The sequence below is a fragment of the Oryza brachyantha genome, chromosome 2 (genome assembly GCF_000231095.2).
Source record: "Oryza brachyantha chromosome 2, ObraRS2, whole genome shotgun sequence".
NCBI lineage: Eukaryota > Viridiplantae > Streptophyta > Magnoliopsida > Poales > Poaceae > Oryza > Oryza brachyantha.
Genome location: NC_023164.2, coordinates 22,483,522 through 22,509,907, shown reverse-complemented (window position 1 = coordinate 22,509,907; position 26,386 = coordinate 22,483,522). Strand labels below are relative to the sequence as shown.

Genomic DNA, 26,386 nt, shown 5'->3' with positions numbered 1-26,386 from the left:
ATACTCAAAGAAAGCTTTCCGTAAGGTTAGATCTCATGTTAAATTTCCTCAAGAACTTGAGGGGTATTCCATAGAAATTTCAAAGGATTTAAAATGCCCATTCTTTGTTAAGGCCATGCTTAGAAAAGAAATCTATATGAGTAAAATCCTCTAAAACCCCTATGTATTTCTTCAAACCAAACCTTCAAATCAAGGAGGCTAAACAATGAGAAATCTCGGGGAAACCAGAACTCTCAATATGTTATATACAGCTCATGCATGGTCCAGAGCAGCAACACATTACAAAAGATAATGCCCAGCCAGTACATGTTGACAGGTCCGGGAAACAAAGTGAATACATTGAAATCAAAGTATACTAGAGAATACAAGAAATGCCCAACCAGTGACCTATGTATAGTTTTTCCCTGTCGTATGTATTGAGCAAAATTTAATGAACAAACGGCAACTCTATCTATCTGTATCTGTATCTATCAGGCTACTTAAAAGTAGGCATGGAACAGAAGCAGGAAAAATTTTACTTCTGGCAGCAACCGTTGAACGCCATGAAGGCACTAGCTCCAGAATAAAACTGGTATTAGGACGATGAACAGCCAATGCAATGCTCATCCTGCCACACCATTTCCATTTTCTGCTGGCGGGGCATTTGAAGTAGCATCATCTGTAGTCAAATTGGACATACTATCAGACAGCGAATTCACCTCTTCTCCCTCAGATGCAGCTGTTGTTGAAGCAGCGTCCTCCGAAGCAATATCAGAAGCTGCATCCGAAGCCATACTAGATGGCTCAGATTGTTCTGACACTTCAGATTGTGACTGCGGTTGTTTCTGTAGGCTCCAATACATTATGCTAGCTGTAAGCGTTAGGATCATCTTCTGATTTACCTGTTGAAACAGGAATATAAGAATATGAATCAATACTACTCTTCATGTCAGTTCTCAACTGACGATGAACATCATTTTTCAAGAAAGACAAGTTGACGATCACGGAAAACAGATGATGTAGACAGAGTAGCATTTAGCCCAGATGCTAGATAAATTACCAAAGGGCCCAAAGCATTTAATTCCATATCTGATAGTAAAGTTTGCACGCTCAGTTTCATGCATACTAACATCCCTTACCTCTATGATGTCCTCTGGGAGAAGAAACACAGAACAACCGATTTTCCTTGCAACACTAATAATGTAAGTAGCATTTAGCTTCTTTTCCTCATCTGCAGAAGTGGAAGGAAATAGTCAATCAGTCAATACTATCATTTTCCAAAAGGATACAAATATAAAAAGTCAGAAATTATCATCAAATAGCAATTCAAATGTCCATATGGGCCAGGAACAGACCATCTTCCCCCTTTGTAACAACTTTCCAGTTGACAACCCTTGGTTGTACTGCACTAAGAAGTTCAAGGAAGAACAGCCCATTTGATAAGCTCTTGTCCTGAGGGAAGGTAGAGTATTTGTTAACCAAAGTTATCTGACAACAAATTAAAACTAAAGATGACAGAAATTCTAGGTCAAAAAAAAAGACAGAAACTAAGAACACCTTGAAGCTTTCCATTTGAGATGTTCTTCCTGATGTTTTCACTTTGCTGTTTGCCCACTTTAGTATATCAGCATCAGTAATTTCTTTTCCTTGGGATCCTTGGGAGTGAGATCTTAGTCTATTCAACAACTGAAGCATATTAAATCTCATCAATTGCCATAGAAGGGCTGAAAAAGAACAGAAAAGGCTTCAATTATGCTAAATCGATACCGTGAATCAGCAGCTACTATAAAAACTTGATTCAGTCACACTCACCAACAATCAATTTCTTGTTTCCCTGAACAATATCATTCCCAGCTAAATTTACTAGCGAAAACTTTAACTCCTTTCCGATTTTTATCACTTGATTACAATTCTCCAGTTTCCTGAATGGTAGTTTAATTGGAGGTTTCGATGCCAGCTTCCAGATGACAGATCCTGGAGAAACTTTGTCTAGTACTTCAAGAAGTACCCATCTGCATGAAAAACAATGTGACTTACCAATTCATTTGGAGATAGACACAAAGCTCATTCAAATAATCGTATACCCATTGCGAATATCTTCAAAAACATTGTTCACGTAAGAGTCAACCCCAAGACTGTTTATCCACATCCGAAAGGCCCTTTCTTCTCTCGATAATAGAACATCATCACGTGATGCTGTCTGTGTGAGAGTAACTTGTTTGGTGTCAGTAGTTAGACCATTCCTGTCCATCATGGAACAATGGCATTCAAGTTATAATCAGATGACCAATTCATTAAAAGCTAGCTAAGAACCTTTATTAATGTGAACCTTATACAGCATGATAAAAATAAAATAGTGCCTTTGGAAAAATAAGAAAAACATTACTTACCGATGCTGGAATATTTGTGCCACAAATGCAAGATTCAAATTGGCAGAACCTTCAGTGATATCCTTAGGAGTCAAGTATCTTTTGCAATCCAACTTCTCTGCTTGTTCAAGTACCAATTTAGCCCTCTCGCTAGGATCTTTTGTCTCTAATGTGGTTTCAGGGGAATGCTCTGGAGCAAGAGCTTTTAGAAGGTAAGCATATGCTTCACCATCCTGTACAGAACTAACGTGTGTGAACATTGGAGATTGAAGAAAGAACATGACAAAGCAATATTAATGAATTGGCTACAATTCGATGTACTTTTCCTACATATGCATTTATAAGAAGGATTTATAGCATATAAGAGAGTGATTCATAAATAAATTTCAAGGCCAACTGTTGCTTAGTCAATGAAACCCAAATGCAACAAATGTTGCAAGCCAAACTGTGGGTTAGCAATACAGTATATAGCACAAGGGCAACAATAAGACCCATCACACATAATGGGCTGCTTTTTTGTTCAGACTGCACATAAAGTAATTATAATACTACTTTGTTCTATGTCATATGCACCTTCACATCTGTAGAGAAATTGCTGACGGTTTTCTTGTAACCAGCTTTTTTCAGATGATGGTTCATCCATCGAAGTAGCATCTTTTCTGGTGACAAGCTCAAGACTTCATCTATATCCTGCAAAATAATCAGTAAAATGAATTTTGTTCTGACAAAATGTGATTAAATGAATAAAAGGAAAAAAATTATTTACCTTGCTGTCATCAAATAATTCCACCAGCTGGGGTGTCTTCTTGAGATTCAGATCAGCCAAAAGTTGAATCTATTGACAAGTGCAAACAGATCTTTATATGATGAGGCAGGAGTTTAACAATAGTATGTCAAACATATAAATGCAAAACTCAGTACGGCATTTACCTTTATGATTTGAGATATCAATCCAAGAATTAAATGAGGCTGCAAAAAAAATCTAACTATGTTAATCACAACTTGACATTTAGTGAATCTCTTGAATTAAAAAGAAGAAGTCACAAAGGGAAGATGGCTGATAATATATGAGTTGACGCATGGATAAGCATATCAACGAATAATGCGTAAAGCTTATGAGCAAGGAAATATAAGGTGGAACCTATTAGCAGGTTATATAGGAAGAAGGATAAAAGGGCATGCAGCAATTAATGGTGACAATGATTAGCTGACAGCATGCTTCGTACCCAAACTACCTAGGACATATAGCTACATGACATTAAAGTATTTCAGAGATGTACTGAATGAAAATCAGTGGTAAAATAATTTGCATAGACTACACTGCATCATGAGTTACTAAAACGAATTACAAGTAGGAAACATGTTGCGTACCCTTCCCTCCACCAAATCTTGTGTACCAATGTTTACAACTGTACATCCAATGGCCTTGGCAGAGTTGAGGCACAGCGTGTGATTTTCATTCCTCTCCCATGGGTTAAGAACTCTTTTCTTATTTATTGCTCTCTCATCAATGGTCCCAGGTACAGCTACATTGATCAATTTACTGAGCAAATGATACATAAATGAACAAATGTCAGCTATGACTCATGGAGTTCCTGTTCAGTGAGTAAATGGAGATGCACACATTGGTTAGCTGTAAAGACCATCTCCTACCATAGCAGAACACCGTCCCTGACAAGATCGAACAGCTGGTTGCCGTTAGGGTCGATTGGTAAATACTTCTTCAGGAATGAGTCTTCGCCAAGGTAGGTGTTGATATGCGCCACATAAGACGACTTCTCCGCCTGGTTGAGATTGTGCAGCAACGTAGTGGTACTAGACTTGAGGAAAGACGACGAGGTCTTGCCACCACCACCGCCACCGCCTTCTTTGGTGCTCGCCCTTGACTGCAGATTCAGGTATTCCTACAAACAAACAGCACCAAACCCCATTCCCACAAAATCAACAGGACAATGTCAGCCTATTCCCCTAAGCAGAAGCAACTAATAATTCAGAGAATGACCGAGCTGTACCCGTAAGAATGACTCGAACTCAATCTCCTGGTCGGCGTCAGGGTAAGACTGGGACAAGTGGGCTGCGATCTCCTCCTCGGAGATCACCTCATTGAGTCCCCTCAGCTTCTTCATCATTCCCGGGAGATTCTTAGTGGTCACATGGCCGGAGGAGTCTCTCTTCAGAGATAGAAACTGCCGCCCGGCAAAACAGAAAAAAAAAACAATGAATTCGAACCGGAATGAAAGAAGGAACGCGGTTTCCTATGCAACGAACTGAAGAAACCAGGGATAATTTTAGGTCACCTTGGCCTTGAGCGATCGGAGCTCGACCTGCGTGAACTGGCCCTGCAGCGAGGGGTCGGAGACCACGACGCCCACGAACCCCGACATGTCCGCCCTTCCACAACGGGGCCAATCGCCACCCACCTCCACCACAACTGCAGGAAGATCCCAGATCAAAACGCCCGGAAACCCCCGAAGAAGAAGAAGAAAAACATGTAACGTGGAGATCGTCCGCCCCCCCTCGCGCACGCCGCGTGGATAGGCGCGTGGCGGCGCGGGAGGGCCAGGAGCAGCGGGTGGGTAGGAGCGAGGACAGCGTACCTTGCGAATTTCTCGCGACGATTCCTCCTCCCGCCGGTCGCTCGCCGGGAAGTGCCTTCCTTGCGGCCGGGGGAAAAGGGTTGGCAATGGCGTCCTGGCTCCTCCCAGATTTCGTGGGGGCGGGAGGGGGAAGTGGTGGAGACGAGGACAGGACGTCGGGTGGGTCGGTTTCGTTTGTTTGTTTGTTTGGTTTGTTTTGTTTATTCGCTGGTGTGTCTCCGATTTTAGGTTTACCTCATGGTTAAGAATTACTAGCGCATTCGCATCTTAAAAAGAAATAAAGAAATAGAACTTTGGAAAAGGTAAATAGATGGTCTGATATGTGATTACTCCTTTTTTTTCTGAGGAAATATGAGATTACTTTGATTTTATGGCGGAACTTGAAAGAGTATAAGGTCCAACTTGATGTGGACTTTAAAGATTTGTGCAAAATCAGGTGGTATCTAAGGTCTACTGCTCCGTCCTAAAGAAGACAATTTCTGGATTTTCTAGATTTAGCGTTTGACCATTTGTCTTATTTAAAAAATTTATTAAAAATCAAAAAAAAATATAATATGTAAAGTACTATTCATGTTTTATTCATGTTTTATCATGTAGTAACAATAAAAATATTAATCATAAAAAAATTTTAAATAAGACGAAGAGTTAAAAAATTCTATCCAAACACTCAAAATTTCGTTTATTTTGGGAAGGAGGTCGTATGGTACCTGGTAGAAGTTATAGCAGGAGACTTTGAATGCTTTTACATTGAAAAAAAATGTCCAAAATTCGGACTTCAACTTGGGAGAGTCCCTTTTTCCCATTCTAAACTAAAAATTCTGTGATTTTTCAAAACAAAATATTCAAATCTAGACACAGGTTTTTTTTTTGCAATAACCACATCGAATATATTCAGTGCCATATTGGTTTCCTCCAAAATCAACACTTTCTATAAGATCGTGACAGGGTTTTTTTATCGTGTCTATTAACCATGAGGCGAACAAATAAGTGCCTATGTTTATGGAGAAATTAATAGTTTTCCTGTTTGTATCTGTTAAATATGTGATCCGAATTGTAACTGGAATTATATCCGGATTAGTTTCCTAGTAGGTTTCTCCCAGTTGTTTCCTACTAGGAGTCGGATTAGTTTCCTAATAGGATTCTTTCGCCTAATCCTACTAGGACTCTTAGATTTTCCCCTTATATATACTCTTGTAGTCTGCACGGGAAGAAAAAAGTTCTCATTGTTTCCCCTGCATTGTAATCATATCCTCATAGTGATTATTGCCGGTTGGCGCCCGTGGTTTTTCCCGCAAGAGTTTTCCACGTTAAATTCGTGTCTCGTTTGTGCCTTTGTTTCTAACAAGTGGTATCAGAGCAGCGAAGATTAATCTACGCTACGTTGCTACCGCTGACCGGGCTTTTTCCGGCGATCTACAGAACCGCCGTTCCGTCGAGATCAGGTCGGAATCGGCGGCGACTCCGACTCGACGTCGCGTCCGCACAGAAGAAAAGAAAAGGAGCAGACGCACGCACGTAGGAGAAAAATTGATCGTTCCAAGGACAAGCCATCAGATCGTGCCGTCCAATCCGCGCTACTGTAGCAGCTATAGTACAGCTACAGTAACAGTATCGTTTTTCTTTCCAGATTTAATTGCTACATTTACCCGATCTTGTGTGCCCAAAAGTTGTCAGATCAACTATTGTGCATCGTTCCGAGCACTGGAGTTTCGCGTATCTGCTTGGGTTCAACATATTAATACCAACAGATTCAGGATTTATTCCCAATGGCGAGTTTAAAGTATGATCTACCTCTTTTGGACCGAGACACAAGATTCTCATTGTGGCAAGTGAAGATGCGTGCAATTCTTGCACAGCAAGATCTGGATGATGCACTTGATGGATTCAACAACAAAAGGACAAATGATTGGTCCGACGATGAGAAGAAGAGAGACCGTAAGGCTATGGCATATATCCATCTTCATCTATCCAATAATATTTTGCAGGAAGTGCTTAAGGAGAAGACAGCTGCCGCGCTGTGGTTGAAGCTGGAACAGATATGCATGACAAAGGATCTAACCAGCAAGATGCACTTGAAGCAAAAGTTATTTCTGCACAAGTTGCAAGATGATGAGTCTGTGATGGATCATCTCTCCACTTTCAAGGAAATTGTTGCTGACCTTGAGTCCATGGAGATAAAGTATGATGAAGAGGATTTAGGCCTTATTCTGTTGTGCTCATTGCCTAGCTCATATGCAAATTTCAGAGATACTATCTTGTATAGTCGTGATACTCTAACTTTGCAAGAAGTTTATGATGCTTTGCAAGCCAAAGAAAAGATGAAGAAGATGGTACCTTCTGAAGGATCTAACTCACAACCAGAAAGCTTGGTTGTTCGGGGCAGGCAACAAGAGAAGAACACAGACAACAAATCAAGAGACAAAAGTTCTAGTGGCTACCGCGGGAGATCAAAATCCAGAGGCAGGTATAAGTCATGCAAATACTGCAAGAGAGGTGGACATGATATTTCCGATTGTTGGAAGCTACAGAACAAAGAAAAGCACAAGGGAAATTATAAACCGAAAGGTAAGCAAGAAGAGCAAGGTAAAGCCGCAGTTGCTACTGATAATAAACCAGATGCAGAATTACTGGTTGCTTATGCTGGTTGTGTACAAACCAGTGACGAGTGGCTTCTTGATACTGGATGCACCTATCATATGTGCCCTAATAGGGATTGGTTTACCACCTATGAACCTGTACAAGGTGGTAATGTTTTGATGGGTGATAATACGCCCTGCAAAGTTGCGGGCGTTGGTACTATACAGATCAAGATGTTTGATGGCTGCATTAGAACATTATCAGATGTGCGGCATATTCCCCGTTTAAAGAGAAATCTCATCTCTTTATCTACTCTTGATCGTAAAGGGTACAGATATTCCGGTGGAGACGGAATTTTGAAGGTAACAAAAGGCTCTCTTGTTGTGATGAAAGCTGATATTAAAACTGCCGATTTGTACCATCTACGAGGTACTACGATAGTAGATAATGTTGCTGCAGTTACCGATTCATTATCGAATTCCGATCTTTGGCATATGCGTCTCGGGCATATGAGTGAAATTGGTTTGGCAGAATTGAGCAAGAGAGGATTACTAGATGGACAAAACATCGGAAAGTTGAAATTTTGTGAGCATTGTATCTTTGGCAAACACAAGAGGGTGAAGTTTACCACATCCACACATACTACTGAAGGTATTCTTGATTATGTGCATTCTGACTTATGGGGTCCTGCTCGTAAGAGGTCATTTGGAGGTGCTCGTTATATGATGACTATCGTTGATGATTATTCGAGAAAAGTTTGGCCCTATTTTCTAAAGCACAAATTTGAAGCTTTTTTGGTATTTAAGGAGTGGAAGACTATGGTCAAAAGACAGACGAAAGGAAGGTGAAAGTCCTTCGTACTGATAATGGGATGGAGTTCTGTTCTAGGCAATTTAAATCATATTGTAGGTCAGAAGGCATTGTGCGCCACTACACCGTTTCTCATACACCTCAACAGAACGGCGTAGTTGAGCGTATGAACAGGACAATTATTTCAAAGGCCCGTTGTATGCTGTCAAATGCAGGTTTACCTAGACGTTTTTGGGCGGAAGCTGCTTCCACTGCTTGTTATCTTATTAATCGCTCACCCAGTTATGCCATCGATAAGAAGACTCCAATTGAGATGTGGTCTGGTTCCCCAGCTAATTATTCAGACCTGAAAGTATTTGGTTGTACTGCTTATGCTCACGTTGACAACGGTAAATTGGAGCCTAGAGCTATTAAGTGCATATTTCTTGGTTATCCTTCTGGTGTGAAAGCCTACAAGTTATGGTGTCCTGAAACCCAAAAGGTTGTGATTAGTAGAAATGTCATCTTCAATGAAACAGTTATGTTGAATGATAAATCTTCTACTAATGTTCCTGTTAAGAGTCAGCAGAAAGCAAGCGTGCAGGTGGAGCACTTGATCAGTTCAGTACATGTACCAGAAAAAGAGAATATTGCTAGTAACCAAGATGCACCGGTTATTGAAGAGTCAGACTCTTCTGTTGTTGAGCAGTCACCAAAATACTCTATTGCACAAGGCAGAGCTAGGCGAAATATTAAAGCCCCTCAAAGATTGATCGAAGAAGCGAACATAGTTGCTTATGCTATGAGTGTGGCGCAAGAAATCGAAGGTAATGCAGAACCTTCTTCATATTCTGAGGCTATTGTTTCTACCGATAGCAATAGATGGATAGCTGCCATGCATGATGAGATGGAGTCACTTGAAAAGAATCATACTTAGAAATTGGTGGAATTGCCAAAGGAGAAGAAACCTATCCGTTGCAAGTGGATTTTCAAAAGAAAGGAAGGTATATCTCCAACTGATGAGGCAAGATATAAAGCAAGGTTAGTTGCTAAAGGATATAGCCAGATTCCAGGTATTGATTTCAATGATGTGTTTTCCCCAGTTGTGAAGCATAGTTCAATTCGCACTTTACTTGGTATCGTTGCAATACATGATTATGAACTAGAGCAATTAGATGTGAAAACTGCATTTTTACATGGGGAGTTAGAAGAAGACATCTATATGGAGCAACCGGAAGGTTTTGTTGTTCCTGGTAAAGAAAATCTTGTCTGTAGGTTGGATAAGTCCCTTTACGGGTTGAAACAATCACCTCGGCAATGGTACAAGAGATTTGACTCTTTCATGCTTTCTCAGAATTTCAAAAGATCACAATTTGATAGTTGTGTTTATCTTAAAGAGGTTAATGGTTCAATTATATATCTGCTTCTTTATGTTGATGATATGTTGATTGCTGCAAAAGACAAATCAGAGATAGCAAAATTGAAGGCACAACTGAGTAGTGAGTTTGAGATGAAGGATTTAGGTGCAGCAAAGAAAATCCTCGGTATGGAAATTACCAGAGAAAGACGGTCTGGCAAGTTGTATCTTAGCCAGAAAGGTTATATTGAAAAGGTCCTTCGTCGCTTCAATATGCATGATGCAAAACCAGTAAGCACTCCTTTAGCTGCACATTTCAGATTATCTTCAGATTTTTGTCCACAATCAGAAGTTGATATTGAGTACATGTCTGGAGTTCCATATTCAAGAGCAGTTGGTTCACTTATGTATGCCATGGTATGTTCGCGTCCTGACTTATCACATGCATTGAGTGTTGTCAGTAGATACATGGCTAATCCTGGCAAACAGCATTGGAAAGCAGTTCAATGGATTTTCAGATATCTGCGTGGTACTTCTAATGCTCGTTTGCAGTTTGGAACGTCTAGAGATGGACTTGTTGGTTATGTGGATTCAGATTTTGCTGGAGATTTGGATAGGAGAAGATCGCTTACAGGTTATGTTTTCACTATTGGAGGCTGTGCTGTTAGTTGGAAGGCAAGTTTGCAAGCAACTGTTGCCTTATCTACTACTGAAGCAGAGTACATGGCTATTTCTGAAGCTTGCAAAGAAGCTATTTGGCTCAGAGGCTTGTATACTGAGCTTTGTGGAATTACGTCTTGCATAAATATATTTTGTGACAGTCAAAGTACAATTTGCCTTACAAAGGATCAGATGTTTCATGAGAGAACTAAGCACATTGATGTCAGATATCACTTTATTCGAGGTGTTATTGCTGATGGTGATGTTAAGGTATGCAAGATAAGTACTCATGATAATCCAGCTGACATGATGACAAAGTCAGTTCCTGCCACTAAGTTTGAGCTTTGCTCAAGCTTGGTTGGTGTTACGGTATAGTCCAAGAGACTATTTGGCGCGCAATCAATTTGACCTGTGAGGTGTATATTGGTAATTGATGATTTTGATGCTACAAGAGAAAATTCGTCTCAAGGTGGAGATTGTTAAATATGTGATCCGAATTGTAACTGGAATTATATCCGGATTAGTTTCCTAGTAGGTTTCTCCCAGTTGTTTCCTACTAGGAGTCGGATTAGTTTCCTAATAGGATTCTTTCGCCTAATCCTACTAGGACTCTTAGATTTTCCCCTTATATATACTCTTGTAGTCTGCACGGGAAGAAAAAAGTTCTCATTGTTTCCCCTGCATTGTAATCATATCCTCATAGTGATTATTGCCGGTTGGCGCCCGTGGTTTTTCCCGCAAGGGTTTTCCACGTTAAATTCGTGTCTCGTTTGTGCCTTTGTTTCTAACAGTATCAAAAAATGGACCTGGTATGGGAGCTACAACTGATATTGTTTTCTGATTATTTTGTGGGAAACAGATTCTAATTCTCGAGATAATGTCTCCTTGTCTTTTAATACAAAGAATCTATTATAGGTATAAAGTAATAGGAAAAAGAACCTTCACGTTGTCTCTCATGGGCTAGAAATTACTACGTTAATCAGAGAAAAAGAGAAAAATACACGCCGTTAGATCATGGTGGGTCCAGATTATAACGGTATATATTGATAACTATAAAAAATAGAAAAACAGAAATAAACTATGACTTGCAAACAGATAAGGAAAATAAATAAGAAAAAAGAAAATATAATAATGTTTTATCGGACAAGGAGTTTTTTAGGATTATGAGTTACAAACGGACTAGCACGTTTACAGGAAAGGAAAAAAAATCTGCAAATATAGAATTAGTGTCGTATTTGGATTAGTGTGACGATATGGTGTGTACAAGTTTTTCGCTGGGCCATGGTGTGTACAATTGGTCTCCGATTTGAACACCAAGTACGTGCCGTGTGATACAGCAACAATAGAAAGATCTCAGATTTCTAATAAGATTAAAAAAGATATTTTTTTTGGAAATCGGTCAAGAACAAAAAAAATTGTGTAAGATCGGGCAAGCAAATGTAGTATAAAACAACGTCAATAAAAACATCCCAGTCAAGAAACTCAATCATAATAGTACTCATGCCTGGACGTAGTATCACATTGGTAATTGATATATTGATAACCGAAGGAAAATAATTGATAAAAAAGATAATATTTTTTTGGAATCGCACAAGAAAAGGAAAAAATAAGTTTTTTTAATCGGCATTGTTGCCGTCCAACAAAAGAAAAAAAAGGTTTTTTTATCAAGCGGTCAAAGGAAAATAAGAGATAAAAAAAGAAAATATATAGGACAAGGAGACTCCACGTTGTCTCTCACAAGCTAGAAATTCTAAGATTCATCGAGAAAAAATACCAATCGGATAGCAATAAAATCCAGGGTTAAAATCAACCGGACAAAAGAAAGTTCTGAGATTAATGCGTTGGCAAATTGCTTTGCACATTAAGCAGATCGATCGTGCACGAATGCACGAGGTAATTAATCAATCGAACATTGGAGAAAAAAGAAAAAAAATCAAGCGGATAAAAGAAACAACAGCAATCAGACAGATTAGGTTCTCTTATAGAATCCTGATTAACATAAGAGGAAAAAAGGAGAAAAGAACGGTTTCTTTTAATCTGACAATGAAAACCAAAGAAAGATAATATTATTTTTTAAATCAGACAAGGAAAGAAGAGATCAACTAAAAGTAAAAATAATAATAAAGAGAGTCCATGTGTAATAAAGTTTAGAAAATCTAAATCTCGGATAAATTTTTTTAAAGTAATTGATATGGAGCAAAGAGTCGATCTATAAATACAATTTGAAAATATATAAAATTCCAGTTAAAAAGAATTAGATTAGAAATACAATTTAAGAATTAAAAATAAAGAAAAATAAAAAAAGAGTCCATGTGTAAATACAGTTTAGAAAAATTGAAATCTCGATTAAAAATTTAAAATAATTGATATTGAGTGAGGAGACCATCTATAACTACAACTTGGAAAGATCCTAAATTTTAGTTAAATATTGGGAAAAATTAAGAGAAAGGTCATATATAAATACAATTTAGAAGTATCTAAAATTTAAATAATAAATTAAATATTATATAGAAAAGAGTTTATGTACCAGTACACTGTATATAATACAAGTAAATGAGGTTTCATGTAAAAAATATAATTTAGAAAAATTTAAATTCAAATTAACAATTAAAAAGTGATTATTATCGAGATAAGAATCCCTATATAACTACAATCTATAACGATGCTAGCCGCGCAATATGTGCGGGCCACCATACTAAAAAAATTCATAAATAAATTAATGTTATATACCGCTCCACAATATACATGTCCAAATTGGACGTCTATTAGCTTTAACAAAAAAAATATCGAATTAAATTTTGATTACTATAGGTATATTTAGAGTTATATTTGAATTTTTTGTTGTAACTTGGAGAAAATTTTTTCACCTTATATGTTGGTGCCTTGATAGCCCCTCCGGAATTTAAAGAAGTTTCCCTTATTTTGTGTACACGTGGTGGTGTTTTTTGGAACTCGATTGGGTGTGGTTCTTACCAAAAAAGATTGGGTGCTGTTGGACCTTGTTCATGTTCTCTGGACAAGGATGAAACAAGCACACAAGTCGATGAAAGCTAGCTCTAAAATTTTAATATATCATCGAAAGCTAACTATAATCAACTAATACATAAATATATACTATATCATTAACATATAACCTAACTCTCGTAGCATTTTGAGCATCTCCAAGAGAATGCTAATGTTTTACTCCCAAAAATCTTGTATTAGATCCTCATAAAATATCGAAGACCATCCTCTAAAAACACAAAACTAAATAAATTGTATTGGGAATACATATATCTATCCCAAATATAGGATAGAGATGATTTTCGACGTGCGAATATTAGAAACGTACTTGAAAACTTGTTATGGATATATTTTCTAGCCTAATTCCTAAATTTAAATTTAGGATCAATACACCTCTTACAGATGTTCTCGCAGTCTGTATATATAAATTATGGATGGGTTTCTTCTCTCTCCTCCCCTCTATTCTTTAGATAAACGCAAACTGTAATTTTAGAGCTTGTTTATACAATTTATCTTAGTCACTCTTACATAATGTTTTCAGTCATTACCAAATATATAAAAGGAGCTTTATTTGATCCAATTTGTGCAAAATCAATGCCCCTTTACTTTTCCCCAGAATAATTGGATTTGCGTATGTTCTTCGAGTCAACCAACTTTCATGGGCTCGTGTCCTCAAAACTTCAAAAGTTTAACCAGAAAACAGATATTTGTCCGGTACCCTGTGCACCCGGAGCTGGAGCGGAGCGGAGCGACGCGCCTTCGCCATATTTTTTTTTTCTTTTCAGGATTTTATCCCCTACCGAAAGCGTCGTCGCCACCGACCTCGTCTCTGGCGTGTTCCGACGTGCTCCTGCTCGTAACAGAACAAACCTGCACAACACATGTCGTCCAATCCGTGCTCCCGCCGCACATGAACCCGTCACGCGGACACGCGTGGCGCGCCCCTGGGCCAGCACGTACTACGCGCAGCGGCACACCGCGCATTAATCCGCAGCAACGCTATCGAAATTAATTCAGGTCTCCAGGATGATGCTCTAAACCGAAGTAGTAGTTACGAAGGAATCAACGATATGGAATTAACGCTTCGGTTTGTGGTCAAATAGTTCACCGATGCGATGAACTCCTAAAAGCATCCCAACAGCTTATCTATTACATTCTATATCTTAAAAATAGATAATGAATACTATAAATTGAGCTCCAATAGAACGGCTATTCTATTATCTATTTTTAGATATCATTTATATTAGAGAACCTTTATATTTGGATGATCTTTCTTTATCCTTCAAAGATATACAGAAAATATTATATATGGATGATCTAGTGGAGTACATAATGATATAAAGAATAAAACTAGTTTAGATGATCATCCTAATAAAAATATGAATGAAACTAGTGGAGTACATAATGAGTATGCTCTAGCAAGCATCGACGAGTTCGTAGTTTCGTACGGAGCGGAGCTGACACCGGAGCCCCTCCCTGTCAAAAGCTGTCCTGCTGCTGCACAGTCGTTCCAGCGTCCGTGCTACTACGCAATGATGTTTTCGGAAAGCACCAGAACGCCAGGCTTGCAGCGCGCCAAACACAACAAGAGGACGGCTAAATTCCACGCACGTTATTTCCACCGGATCCAAGGCGAGAGCACGACAAACGCACACAGCCGCGGGTGCATCGGTTGCTCGTAATTTGGCGCGGATCGCCGGTGATGTGACGACGGGGAACGTGGAAAAGCAAAAGCGGCCGGGGCGATGAGATGAGATCGGTGACGCCCACGAAAACGGCGAAATCGGCGTAAAGAAAGACATCGCGTCGCCGATGGGTTTGCTTGCTTGCGGAGCTCTCGCCCGCGGCCACCACATGCGACCGACGGGCCGGGTCGGGTGGAGGGAGGGTCGTCCGAACGTGCTCGCCGCTTTTCCGAGGGCGAAAGTTTTACTCCGCTCACGTGATGACGCGCCGCGGCCAGATCTGGTGATGGTCTCGTCTCTCTCGGACGTTGGTCGACGAGGCAACATATGGGCCGCGAAGTCTCCGGTGAGAATCCACGCCGAGAGATATGGGCCAGGGGGGAGTTGGGTGGCTGGGTCGTATGATGGGCCGGACAGCATGGTGGCCCACACGAACGACAGGTCGGGTCGGGTCGACCGGCCCACGTAGCTGAGTCCCTAATAAATTCCACATTGATGTCCATGTGAACGGAACCCACGATGTTGTGTGTGCATCCTTTGGCCAATCTCCACAACGACGTGAGCTTTGACCATGCATCTTGCGTGATGCGTCCGCTGAGGAGTGGGGACCCATTAATAGTCCAGCTACTGCTTGCTTGCACCCTAAATTATCAGGGAATCTCAAACCTCTGATCCGCGAGGTTACCCACTCTATTAGTAGAAGGCATAACGGGTAAAACAAGCTATTCTTCTCATATTTTAGTAGATAACATTGTTAACCTTTTGATATCTTATTTTAAAATTTTATATAATTATTATTTATTTTTTGATGACTGAATTTATTAGTAAATATATCTTAATTATAATTTACATTTTTATAAATTTGCACAATTTTTTGAATAAAATAAATAATCAAACATATATATATATATATATAAAGAGTTTTAAGAATTTTAGTACAAATTTTTAGCGGTCCGTAAGGTAGTACCTTAAGGTAACATACTTTTTACATTGTATGTCTTAAGATACGTTTTCAAGAATGGTCTAACAGCTCATATAAAAAAGTTATGTTGTCCAATTGAATAGGGAGGGAGTTTTTCCTCGATCTCTTTCTGGATGAGTTCAGGCATGGAAAGGGGAAAAGCATCAGATACGGTTAAAGTGGCGAGCGAGGTCGTTACAAGAAATGCATGCAGCTGCTGCGTTGCTCTGAACTCAAACAGGCAGTTCGACCGGGAAACAAGACCCTGACAGAGTGACAGGAGCTCAAACACGCACACTGACATAAACATAGCATAGCATACATCAACTTGACCTGACAGAGCGTCTAAAACGGCGTTAACACAGCAAGCAACCGAACACAGGGCAACAATATACAAAAGAACCCCTAGGGTGAACCGAACCAAACAAAAAACAAGTGTGGATAAGACGCAAACGAGACGAAGAATGCCCACTTCTGCTCCCACGGAGACGACAGTAGTAAGTAGTAACAGCACCGCATGACGGCCGGCGACACCCGTTCACTCGGCGACCCGTCCGGCCACCGCCAGGAAAGACGTCTCAGCTCAACGCCGGCCACTCTCGGCGTATGTCGAATGTGTAGTTGATCTCCAGGTAGCATTTCCGGTCGTCGTCGAGGAACTGCAAGAACAAACAAACACGTTTCTGAGCGACTGAGCATTTTGCAGGTTTCATCACGAAACCGATACCTGACAACGGAAACCTGCGTCGTCTACTTATCTTACTACCTTCGTCCTGGCAGAGTATGATCCCCGTGCAAACATCCCCGACGGCGTGGTCTCCTCCGGCGTCACGTACGTGTACGGCTCCGGCTGGGGGCTGAACGTGCCGAGCATCTCCTTGTGGCTGTCAACTGCACGCCCCAACGATAGTAATTTGAGAACGCACGAAATGTATTGGATTCTCTGAATTTTCCATGAAAAGTGGTTCGTCAACCAGAAGGGGAAAAAAAAAACTGTACCTTTGATGCCGGTCTTCCAGACGGCGTTGGTGTAGCGGAGGCCGGAGACGATGTTGTTGCTGACGGAGAAGGTGAACTTGAGCTTGTAGAGGGAGCCCTCCTTGAGGGTGAACCAGACGCCCTTGGCGTTGGGCTCCACCGGCAGCGGCAGGAAGATGTCCGGCCGGCCGGGCGAGAGGATCGCCAGGCTCATGATCTTCACGTCAGGCTCCAGCGTCTCTGCGCCACCAATCAAGCGTGTCACAGGATCAGAGCTCATTATTGGATCGGTTTTATTTCGTAAATTATTGCATCCTAATGGCCAGGACGTGTAGGCCAAATGATGGGCTCTTCGGAGTTTAAAATTCTAATGGAAGACAGGCAGATGCCTATGATCATCCTAAGACCGGGAAGCTGCTAGCCATCATCCATAGATGATTTGGTTAAACAACGAAGCATGATTTATTCGACACTAGTCTAAAAAGCAGAAACCCAAAAACAAAATCAAAGGTTTGATATAATTATGCGATGGAAAAATGTGTCTTTTTAGGCCACTATACTAAACTTATTCGATCTTAAAAGCAACGATCAGTAGTTAATAAACTATCAACACACATGCACTGTTCCCCAAATACTCAAAATCACTCAACATTCAACAACATTCAGGATCAGGAGGCAATGCTCCTATCAGATCAAGCATTACTTCCAGCTTCAATTAGGAGACCGGATTCATTATCAGACAAGATGAACATGCACGACAAAGTACAGGAGTTATTAACAGGACCATCCAAAACCGGTGCATTCAAAAGGGCGCCGGACCTGTCCAGCAGAGCCCACCGCGTTTTACTTTTCTCTCTACCGCTACCGTATTTTTTTTGGATGTGCAAAATGTACGGAGCACGATGCAACACGAAGCTCACGGGGGCGGTGCATGCATCATGCATGGATGGGTGTATCATGTAGCCTTGGCCCGTGGAACGAGCTAAGCACGGACAGGTACACGCATTATCACGGGACCATCTTGACAAGGCGCACGGTGCTCAGGCTCACATGCAACGCTGTTGCATGTGCCGGCCGGCGCCATTAAACAAGATCCCAAGGACGAGGCAGCTGAAACGTAAGTGAAAAAAAGGATTTTTGTCGAGGAATTTTACCTCCGACGGAGTTCAAATCCACGCTGCCGAGGAGCTGCTCCTTCCACCGCCTCAGGCTCTCGTCATCCTGCAAGCAAGAAACGAAACGATTTGATGCATTGATCGGTGCTATATATATATTCTGATAGTTGCGAGAATGGCAGGTGCAGCAGCATGCAGTTGCTGCGAAGAATTCGGGCAATGGCGGGAGTGAGTAAGTGAGGGAGTCAGTGGCGTACCTTGTCCTTCTCGAGCTGGTCCTTGATGCTGACCCTCGGACCGAGGTCGATGGCCTTGGGAACCTTCTCCTCGTCATCTTCCTCCTCGTCGTTGTCCTTGCGGCAACGCGGCGCCTCGCTGCACTGCTTGCCGTTCGCGGCGGCGGCAACGTGCTCCACGGCGCCGTTCTTGGTCACCACCACCCTCTCCTTCGCCTCCTCCGGTGGCGGGGCCGCGATGCCCTTGGAGCAGGAGATGGCATCCACCGCCGACGACATTGTCACCACTACCGCCGCCGCCTCCCCTCCGCGCACGCACGCACGAACCACCGGCCCGGGGAGACAAAGATGAGGAGGAGGAGGAGGATGAGCGTGGCCAGCCAAAGCAACGGGAGCACAGCTAGCTACCAAGAGGGGCACCCACGAAAAGGCGAGGACGCTCGAGGGGCGGCACGAAGCAAAGAAAGACGACGCTCGCCGAGGCGGATTCCGGGTTCGGACAAGGGGAAAGCAGCGGGGCGCAAGGCTCCAAAACGAAGGCAATGCGCGGCGCGACGTTACGTTACGTACGCGCGCGCGCGCGCGCGAGGCGGGCCAAGCGAGAGCGTAGCGTACGCCGTAGGGAGGGGAGGGGGAGGGAGGCAGGGACAGATGGTTGGATGGATCCAGCAATGGCAGCCGGGGCAGAGAGGATAAGGGGTTTTAATTCCTCCGCTGCTCCCGCGCGCTCTCTGCACCCACCACCGGAGGCGAGGGGGAGAGGCAGAGGGGGTGGGGGAGTGGACTAGTGGAGACGACGTGAGCGTCACGACCTGCGCTTGCAACCTCTGGCAGCGGCAGTGGTACGACTGTGCCGCGTTAGTTAAGGCGATGCCACTACCATTTCTTCTCTGTATTCTTTGCGTATATGCTTGCGGAGTTGATGCCCGAGTGATGATTGGGGGTCCGGTTTTAATTAGTACTAAGCGAATTTTTTTTAAGTGGCAGTAGTGTATATCCATCCTCTCTTGTCTCAAACTCCCAGTGACGAACTGGCAAAGCAGGTAGCATTCGCGGTCAAAATGGACAGCCACGAAGTGGAGAGAATGGTCTCGTTTACTACCTGCTCTCTGCTTGTTGCTGACCGGGTAGGTGTAAGATCTGAGTGGGTACCTGCCCAGCCAGTTTTGTCCCAGGAGATGTCGTCTTGTCCGGTTGAATCGGGCCCGTCCATTACGCCCCAATCATAGATCTGCGCAAGGCAGCACCATCCATTTCCACGTTTCAATGCGGCGAGACGCAGTGGTGTTGAGTCAGTCAGGGGTCCCTGATACCAACTCATTTTCAGTACCGTCGCTGGAGCATGGGGTCTGTGCCGAAGCAGGCGAGGGAGTAGTCCGCCAGGCGAGCGAACGTTGCCCCAAGTTTGCCGCCATATGCAAGCCCAGATAAACTGGGCCCTGTCGGGGCCCAAACTAGTCAGGCTTTTTACCACCAGATATGCCTCATCATTATAACTATATATATAAGTTTTATTTGTTAATCATAATAAGTTATTTTGCTTATGATTAATTTCAGCGAAACAATTACGCTGCAGGCAAGCCAATTGCTATGTGATCAGCATTAGCAAGGGTGTAGGGATGTCAACTGGTCTTGATTTTCTTTTCGGGTAAAAGGGAAATTCATTAATCAATACTCAATAGAGCGATCACAATCGTTGAGAACAAGTTCAGAAACGAAAAATAGCCTCACGGCCAAGCTACAAACCTGAAGTACAAGTTATTCTAGCAACAATGCCAATTCGTGGCTTTAGTGCAGAAGAAAGTGAGCTGATAGTCAGGGCTGCTGGCGTGAACTTCGTCATGGACCACCACTGTGAGCGTGGTTATGCGTTTCTGCATTCCTTTGGCAGACGCTCGCCATGCCATGGCGGTATCAACAATACACGACCTAACCACCAGTCCACCACCACGAGCCACTCTCGGATTCCAGTTCTGAAAGCCACTTTGTTACAAAATTGCAGCCGCAAACGTGGAACAAAGTTGTCGCCAAGAAATACAAAAAAAACAGTGTGACCTACTGCAAAAGTAGCAAAAGAACAAAAACCTAGCATAATTGAAAAAAGTTGGATAAAGGATGAGCTTGGTATCAATTGAACTATGCGAGATTACCGAGAGCGGAGTTGTACACGCACGCACGCACGACATCGTTCTGTGCGCACAAACGAACTTTTACAAGCATAATTTGAACTAGAATTTGTTGAAAAGGAGGCCCCAAATGCAAAAGAACAGGCCGCCGCGGCACACGGGAGCCCTTCACGGCGGAGTAAGAGCTAGGGGAGCTGGGGAGGAGGCGGCAGGGATCCTGGATGCAGCGGTGGTGCAATCGGACTATCGGAGGCTCGGAGCAGGGACAGGAAAGTATAGCGGTTTGAGACGCTGGCTGTTTTTGTTTCCCTCAGCAGCTCTGAGGTTGGGAGTTGGGGCCTACTATTTAGTTCGTCACTTCGGCTCAACTGCTGAAAGCGTAGCAAACTAGCACGCAATTTTAATCCCTTCATGAACACGCTTCGGGACAATCTCCAGTTCGGCTAGTTGCGACTCGGTAATTCTATGGCTCGAGCAAATTGGCATGTGAAACTCCAAGTAACATATCCTTCACATGAACAGAGATAAACATACCATTCTCCAATTTGGCTAGTTCAGAATCAATATTTCTGTCTCGAGCCAAATATAATTACTGAATTGGAATGAAAATTTCCGAAGAGCAATAAGCACAGCATTCGAGAAGTGGATATATGAGTTCTACATGACATAATAAGCACAGCATTTGAGAAATGCAACTTAAAGTGCTTTCATGACAGAAAAAGAGTCAAAGCAATGAAACATCCAAACAGAACAGAACGGGATGGGCGAGCAGTAATAAAGCATTGTAAAGCCGAATGGAACCCCAATAAAAGATAGCAACTCAATAATCTTTCGATTTTTCACCGAGGGTAATGTATGGAAGGAAAATCGCCAGACACACAGAGCTGGCCAGACACAACACAAACTCAACCCTATGATGATGGTAAACTGTTTGCAGACTTAACGCTTCCGCCTATGACAAATGTTTGGAGATCGATGGTTCCACCAAAAACGAATGTTGGGAATGTTCTCCCCTACAAGAATTATTATTTTTTAAATGTTAAAAAGGCAAAATTCCCCAGATCCTGTAAGGACAGGACCAGGAACAACCTCCTCTTGTTCGTCATCATTACCTCCCCATTTAGGCACCACCTGAGCCATACTTCTTTCCAAAGAAGAGGATCTGCAGCTGGTCATAACCAGAGAGCACACCAGCACCAGCAATGGCACGGAGGATGTTGGCACCAGCACCCTTGAACAGGGACTTCGCACCCTCATTCTTCAGGATCTGGGAGAAAGCATCCATGGAGCTCTTGTACTTGACAGCTTCTCCAGAGGTCATCATCATCCTTCTGCGGACGGTATCAATGGGGTAAGAGGCAAGCCCAGCACCGTTAGTGATGAGCCACCCAAGGGCAAAGCTTGCAAAGAAGTTGTCCTGCAAACAAATGAATATGAAGACGTTACATCACGGTTTTAATCCATGCTCATAAGTAAAACTAATCAGACAGAAATCGGAACAAACCTGGAGAGAGCCAGTGAGGACAACAGGCTTCAGTGAATCATACATTCCAAAGTACAGGCCACGGTAGACAATGATTCCAACACAAGAGATGTTAAATCCACGGTAAAGCCCAGCAATGCCATCTGACTTGAGAGTCTTGCGGTAAACATCCACAAGGCCATTGAATTGCCTTTCACCTCCTCCCTTGGCTGCTTTTGCATCATTGGCCAACCTTGTCCTAGCATAGTCAAGGGAGTACACGAAAAACAGAGATGAAGCACCAGCAGCACCACCAGAGGCAAGGTTGCCACCAAACCACTTCCAGTAGCCATCCTTGTCTTTCTTGAAGTTGAACAGCCTCTTGAAGTAATCCTTGAATGCAAAGTTCAAGGCCTAGGAGAAGAATCAGAAGTCATCAGAACAAGAACAGTACAATGAAACAATGCAACAAAGAAACATGGATGTAAAGACGAAATAACACTTTTTTACATTATATGTCATAGATTAATAGCAACATAAGGCAGATAGACATGTAAAGTGAAATATAATCACAACAAGCAAATGAAAAGTATCATTTCAACTGTGTTAAGTAGTTATTCAGAAGTGTTTTGTAAAACAATTCTAGTGTCCACAATATTGACATTCAAGTATTGTATAGCAGAGTGATTAAGTACCTGAGTTGGGAAGTAACGGATCACATTGGCAGTGTTCCCTCTCCACAATGAGCCAAAACCTTCATCCTTGATGGTGCGCTTAAAGCAGTCCCCGATACCCTTGTATGGCTCTGAGAGCCTGCCAGCCTTGATCATTTCATCCTGGTTCTGGATTAGCAGCTTCACACGCTCAATTGGAGCAGCAGCAGTCTTTGAAACAGCAGCGGACACACCACCCATGAGAAAATCAACCATGAAGTTTTTGCCACCTTTCTCAGCTGGAGCATTAGCATAAATTGGAGAGGACATCATTGGGACGTTGATGCCACCATTGACAGACATTGCGGGACCCCAAAGGCTCTGGGTCATGTAGCTCCTTGTGGTAAAACGCCTGTCATAGGATGAGACAGAAGGACAGGTGTTGCGAACCCGCACGCCTTCAGAGAAGCTGGAGGCAAGGTGGAACTGCCCACCGAGCTTCTGGAGTACAGTTGGTTGATTACCCCGCTCAGCCATCACCAACCAATAGCAGTATCCTGCAAACAACGTAAGACTACAGATTTAGAAATATAAAACACTGGGTAACAATTAACTTAAAACTAAGGTCTATAAACTTCAACTGAAAGTTTTGCATAAACCAATAAAGAAATAAATTTTGAAACACCATGATATAACAAACATAATTTAGACATGCCATACTGAATCAGAGGAAATATATATTTGCTTTGGAACTTCATTCCTCAAAGGAAATCATGGCCAACAATCAGCCATTAAATAGAAGAAACTGAATGGATAAATGCTAAATTGAATCTTCGCATCATAAAGCAATACAATTGTATAAGGGCAATACAATTTACAGAGAATTTCCGGGTTTTCCTGGTAGACTAGTCCTATGCGATGGTGCACATCACCATCACAACGCACTATAAGAACTTTAAACAAGTCGCACTAAAGGTTGGTCCCTGTCCAACCAGGGCCGTTCCTTTTGCGATCAAAAGGATTCGCAGCTGTACATTACTAAAATCTACCAACAGGTCAAGAAAGTATAAAAATAATAGGTATGTAACACATGATTATAGTAGATCAAATACACGTTTTTAAACAAGTCAGAAACTGTTCACATGGATGGCTAGTTTGTTACAGTCAGTCAGATCAAAACGAAAAATAGAAATAGATCCGTGTTTGGATAGATAGCCTGCGTGCAGATCACACCACAGGCACATGATACGTCCAGATCTAGTCACTATCAGAGAACTGGGAAAAACAGTAAATAATGCAACCCTTTTCCTTGTCCCACATGATAAATCGCTTAAGACTCGGAGCCATCGCAGAGATCTAAAGATCCCACGAAACCAACGAAACCAACAAAACACACTCGGTCCATGCACAGGACAGCAACAAACCATAAACTAATGCATATACAAAACAACACAAAAATTGAACAGATCTACGCAAGCGACCACCCAGTCAACATACAAACAGAAGATCCTTCCCATACCAGAGGAAGGAGGCGTCGATCTGGATCTGGAAAAAGCCCAAGGTCCCTACCACTTCGAGAACGAACAGGCGTAACGAGCCTACGGGGAGGACGAGACAACGGATCTGCGGGAGCGACAGACAGATCCCCAGATCTATATAGGCATCACCACGCAAACCCCTCCCCCAAAAAGGAGGAGGAGAGGAGGGAGGAGAGGCAAACGACGGGCGCAACTCACCCTTCGGAAGCGGAGGAGGCGGCGAGGCCGGTGGGTGGGCTTGCTTTCTCCTTCCCAGGCGCGGCGGCGAGAGAGAGGGAGAGAGCGAGCGGCGTGGAGGCGAGGGTTTCTTGGAGCGGCTGCGTGCCTTTTTATCGCCGCATCCCGTGGAGAGAGAGAGGGGGGGGGGGGGCGTCCACGCTGGAATCGTTGCGTACGCAGGCAGCGGCGTGGGTACGCGATCTGGGCCGTCGGTGCGGGGCGGGGTTGGTGGATCGGCGGCTGGATCCGCGCGGAACACGAGCGGGGGGAAGGGGTGGGGCCACGTGGGCGGTGGTGGCTGTGGCTGGGTCGTTGCACGCCGGGTTCCTCGCGATGTCCTCCCGATCCGCTGCGCGGAGACGCGCACCGAACGGTGGGATAAAGAGTATTCGGAGCGGTTCTTGCAAATGATACATAATATTATTTATTATGATAATCTCAAACAATTATCTATTTATATCGGTTATCATTTTAATATAATATCAATATTACATACTAAATATATATTTTATTAATATTTTATAACCACATTTTTATATTATTTTTTTCTTTTCTCTTAAGAATGGTGTTGAGATACAGAGGGCTACTAATACTCTAAGACTGGGTCCGGCACCTCGGCTTAGATGTGTAAGCCAACTTATTTTCCATGCACACGTTTTCTGAACCGCTAAACGGTGTATTTTTTATGAAAAAATTTTATATAGAAAAGTTGCTTTAAAAAATCATATTAATCTATTTCATATTTTAATAATTAATTAATCATGTACTAACGTATTACTACGTTTTTCGTGTCGGGTAACTAACCCACCTCCCCTCTCCTACTGAACGCAACCTGAGATTATGTCTCAAACTAGTTCATTATGTTAGTTTTTGTTACACCTTTGACATATGAGTCTATTTTTCTATGGGCTTGCATGTTAGAGCATCTCTAATGGCATGGTCATCCCACTCTCCAAGCTAAAAATAATAATAAACATAGCAAAAATATATAGTGTCCAATGGCTCTCTATATAGATAGCTAAGTCATCTTGTTGGTCAAATGAGCAGCTGTAGTGGCCAAAGTTGGCCAGTCAAACCAGACTTGCCATCAATGGGCCCACACACATGGGACTTACCAACCACCTCTCCATCCTCCTCCCAGTATCTCTCCATGGTCGTCATCATTGTCGAGGTAACCGGCACCGTGGCACCGCCTGCCTTAGCCCGTGAGTAAAGAGAAAGAGAAAGAGGAAGAGGAAGAGAAAAAAAAGAAGAGGTTTAGAGGATGGATATTGTTGAAAAAATATAAATTTAATTTATCAAATAAAATAGAGAGCGACTAGATAGATATTTAAAAAGTTAAATTTGTCAAGTCTGATGAATAGTCTTAGCGACAAGGGCACCAGCCTCCTTCTGTATAGCATGTGCAGGAGAGGATGGCGCGTGAGTGTGCAACGCTGTACTCGTGTTGGTGGCTGCAAGGCGGATGGACGCGACTCGTTTTAGGGTGTGTTTGGATGGATGATTTTGGGTGGATAGGATATGGCGGCCCATTTTTTTTAGGTGTTTGGTTGATGGGCATGAGTGGGATAGGGCGGCCCGGAGAGGAATATTCCCTCCAGATGCCGGATGGATGAATCCGGCCGATTTCCCCGGATTTGGCCGCCCGGGCGAGTCGGGCGAGCAGGCGAGCGATCGCGTCACCGCGTGGAGAGAGCGAGCGAGCGACGACGAGCGCGGCGACGAGCGGGCTACGAGCATGGCGGCGACGGCGACACCGATGCGGGCCCGACGACGACGACGTGTTGCGACCGGGAGGAGGGAGCAGCGACAAGCGCGGCGGCGACGGCGATGTCGATGCAGGCCCGGCGACAACGACAACGACATGCTGCCACCGGGAGGAGGGAGCGGCGGCGAGCGCGGCAGCGATGCCGATGCGTGCGCGGCGACGACAACGAGGACATCCTGCGGCTGGAGGAGGGAGCAGCGGCGAGCGCCGGCGCGGGCAATGAGCGCGGCGGCGAGCGGCCGAGAGAAGGAGGCGCGAGGCGGCGACTGGGGGAGGAGGCACGAGGCGACGGCCGGGTGGAGGAGGAGCCGTTG

The 26,386-nt window shown here is 43.1% G+C and overlaps 3 protein-coding genes across 4 annotated transcripts; all 3 read right to left on the bottom strand.

Moving 5' to 3' along the window:
• Window positions 1-218: 218 nt before the first annotated feature.
• LOC102722739 (fimbrin-4-like) lies at window positions 219-5,089 on the bottom strand. The gene is made up of 15 exons (XM_006647740.3): window positions 4,946-5,089; window positions 4,646-4,779; window positions 4,361-4,534; window positions 4,002-4,252; window positions 3,720-3,891; window positions 3,279-3,317; window positions 3,115-3,183; window positions 2,922-3,038; window positions 2,370-2,581; window positions 2,064-2,222; window positions 1,792-1,991; window positions 1,537-1,703; window positions 1,335-1,431; window positions 1,119-1,210; window positions 219-881 (listed from the first exon to the last, which is right to left on the bottom strand). The coding sequence occupies exons 2-15, from the start codon at window positions 4,730-4,732 to the stop codon at window positions 603-605; spliced, it is 2,115 nt and encodes a 704-aa protein (XP_006647803.1). The 5' UTR covers window positions 4,733-4,779; window positions 4,946-5,089; the 3' UTR covers window positions 219-602.
• An 11,197-nt stretch (window positions 5,090-16,286) lies between these two features.
• Window positions 16,287-18,674, bottom strand: LOC102712231 (rho GDP-dissociation inhibitor 1-like). Its single transcript, XM_015833545.2, has 5 exons — window positions 18,328-18,674; window positions 18,110-18,176; window positions 16,977-17,195; window positions 16,744-16,868; window positions 16,287-16,636 (listed from the first exon to the last, which is right to left on the bottom strand). Exons 1-5 carry the CDS (start codon window positions 18,583-18,585, stop codon window positions 16,556-16,558), a joined length of 750 nt encoding a protein of 249 aa, XP_015689031.1. The 5' UTR covers window positions 18,586-18,674; the 3' UTR covers window positions 16,287-16,555.
• Window positions 18,675-21,230: 2,556 nt separating this feature from the next.
• LOC102721988 (ADP,ATP carrier protein, mitochondrial) lies at window positions 21,231-24,418 on the bottom strand. Of its 2 annotated transcripts, none has more exons than XM_006647738.1 (4): window positions 24,284-24,418; window positions 22,590-23,104; window positions 21,937-22,308; window positions 21,231-21,849 (listed from the first exon to the last, which is right to left on the bottom strand). In XM_006647738.1, exons 2-4 carry the CDS (start codon window positions 23,082-23,084, stop codon window positions 21,553-21,555), a joined length of 1,164 nt encoding a protein of 387 aa, XP_006647801.1. In that variant the 5' UTR covers window positions 23,085-23,104; window positions 24,284-24,418; the 3' UTR covers window positions 21,231-21,552. The 2 variants fall into 2 exon arrangements, with proteins under 2 accessions (XP_006647801.1, XP_006647802.1); XM_006647739.3 differs by lacking the exon at window positions 24,284-24,418 and adding an exon at window positions 24,067-24,159.
• Window positions 24,419-26,386: the final 1,968 nt, after the last annotated feature.

What these genes read in the sequence shown, in the direction of transcription:
- LOC102721988 (XM_006647738.1), bottom strand. Translation starts at nt 23,084, where the DNA reads ATGGCTGAGCGGGGTAATCAACCAACTGTACTCCAGAAGCTCGGTGGG. An exon ending in TCCGTTACTTCCCAACTCAG is followed by an intron (nt 22,309 to 22,589) that starts GTACTTAATCAC and finishes TTCTTCTCCTAG; the next exon opens with GCCTTGAACTTTGCATTCAA. An exon ending in TCCTCACTGGCTCTCTCCAG is followed by an intron (nt 21,850 to 21,936) that starts GTTTGTTCCGAT and finishes ATTTGTTTGCAG; the next exon opens with GACAACTTCTTTGCAAGCTT.
- LOC102712231 (XM_015833545.2), bottom strand. Translation starts at nt 18,585, where the DNA reads ATGTCGTCGGCGGTGGATGCCATCTCCTGCTCCAAGGGCATCGCGGCC. An exon ending in ACCAGCTCGAGAAGGACAAG is followed by an intron (nt 18,177 to 18,327) that starts GTACGCCACTGA and finishes TCTTGCTTGCAG; the next exon opens with GATGACGAGAGCCTGAGGCG. An exon ending in CATACTCTGCCAGGACGAAG is followed by an intron (nt 16,637 to 16,743) that starts GTAGTAAGATAA and finishes TTGTTCTTGCAG; the next exon opens with TTCCTCGACGACGACCGGAA.
- LOC102722739 (XM_006647740.3), bottom strand. Translation starts at nt 4,732, where the DNA reads ATGTCGGGGTTCGTGGGCGTCGTGGTCTCCGACCCCTCGCTGCAGGGC. An exon ending in ATTTCTCTACAGATGTGAAG is followed by an intron (nt 2,582 to 2,921) that starts GTGCATATGACA and finishes AGTTCTGTACAG; the next exon opens with GATGGTGAAGCATATGCTTA. An exon ending in GCACAAATATTCCAGCATCG is followed by an intron (nt 2,223 to 2,369) that starts GTAAGTAATGTT and finishes CATGATGGACAG; the next exon opens with GAATGGTCTAACTACTGACA.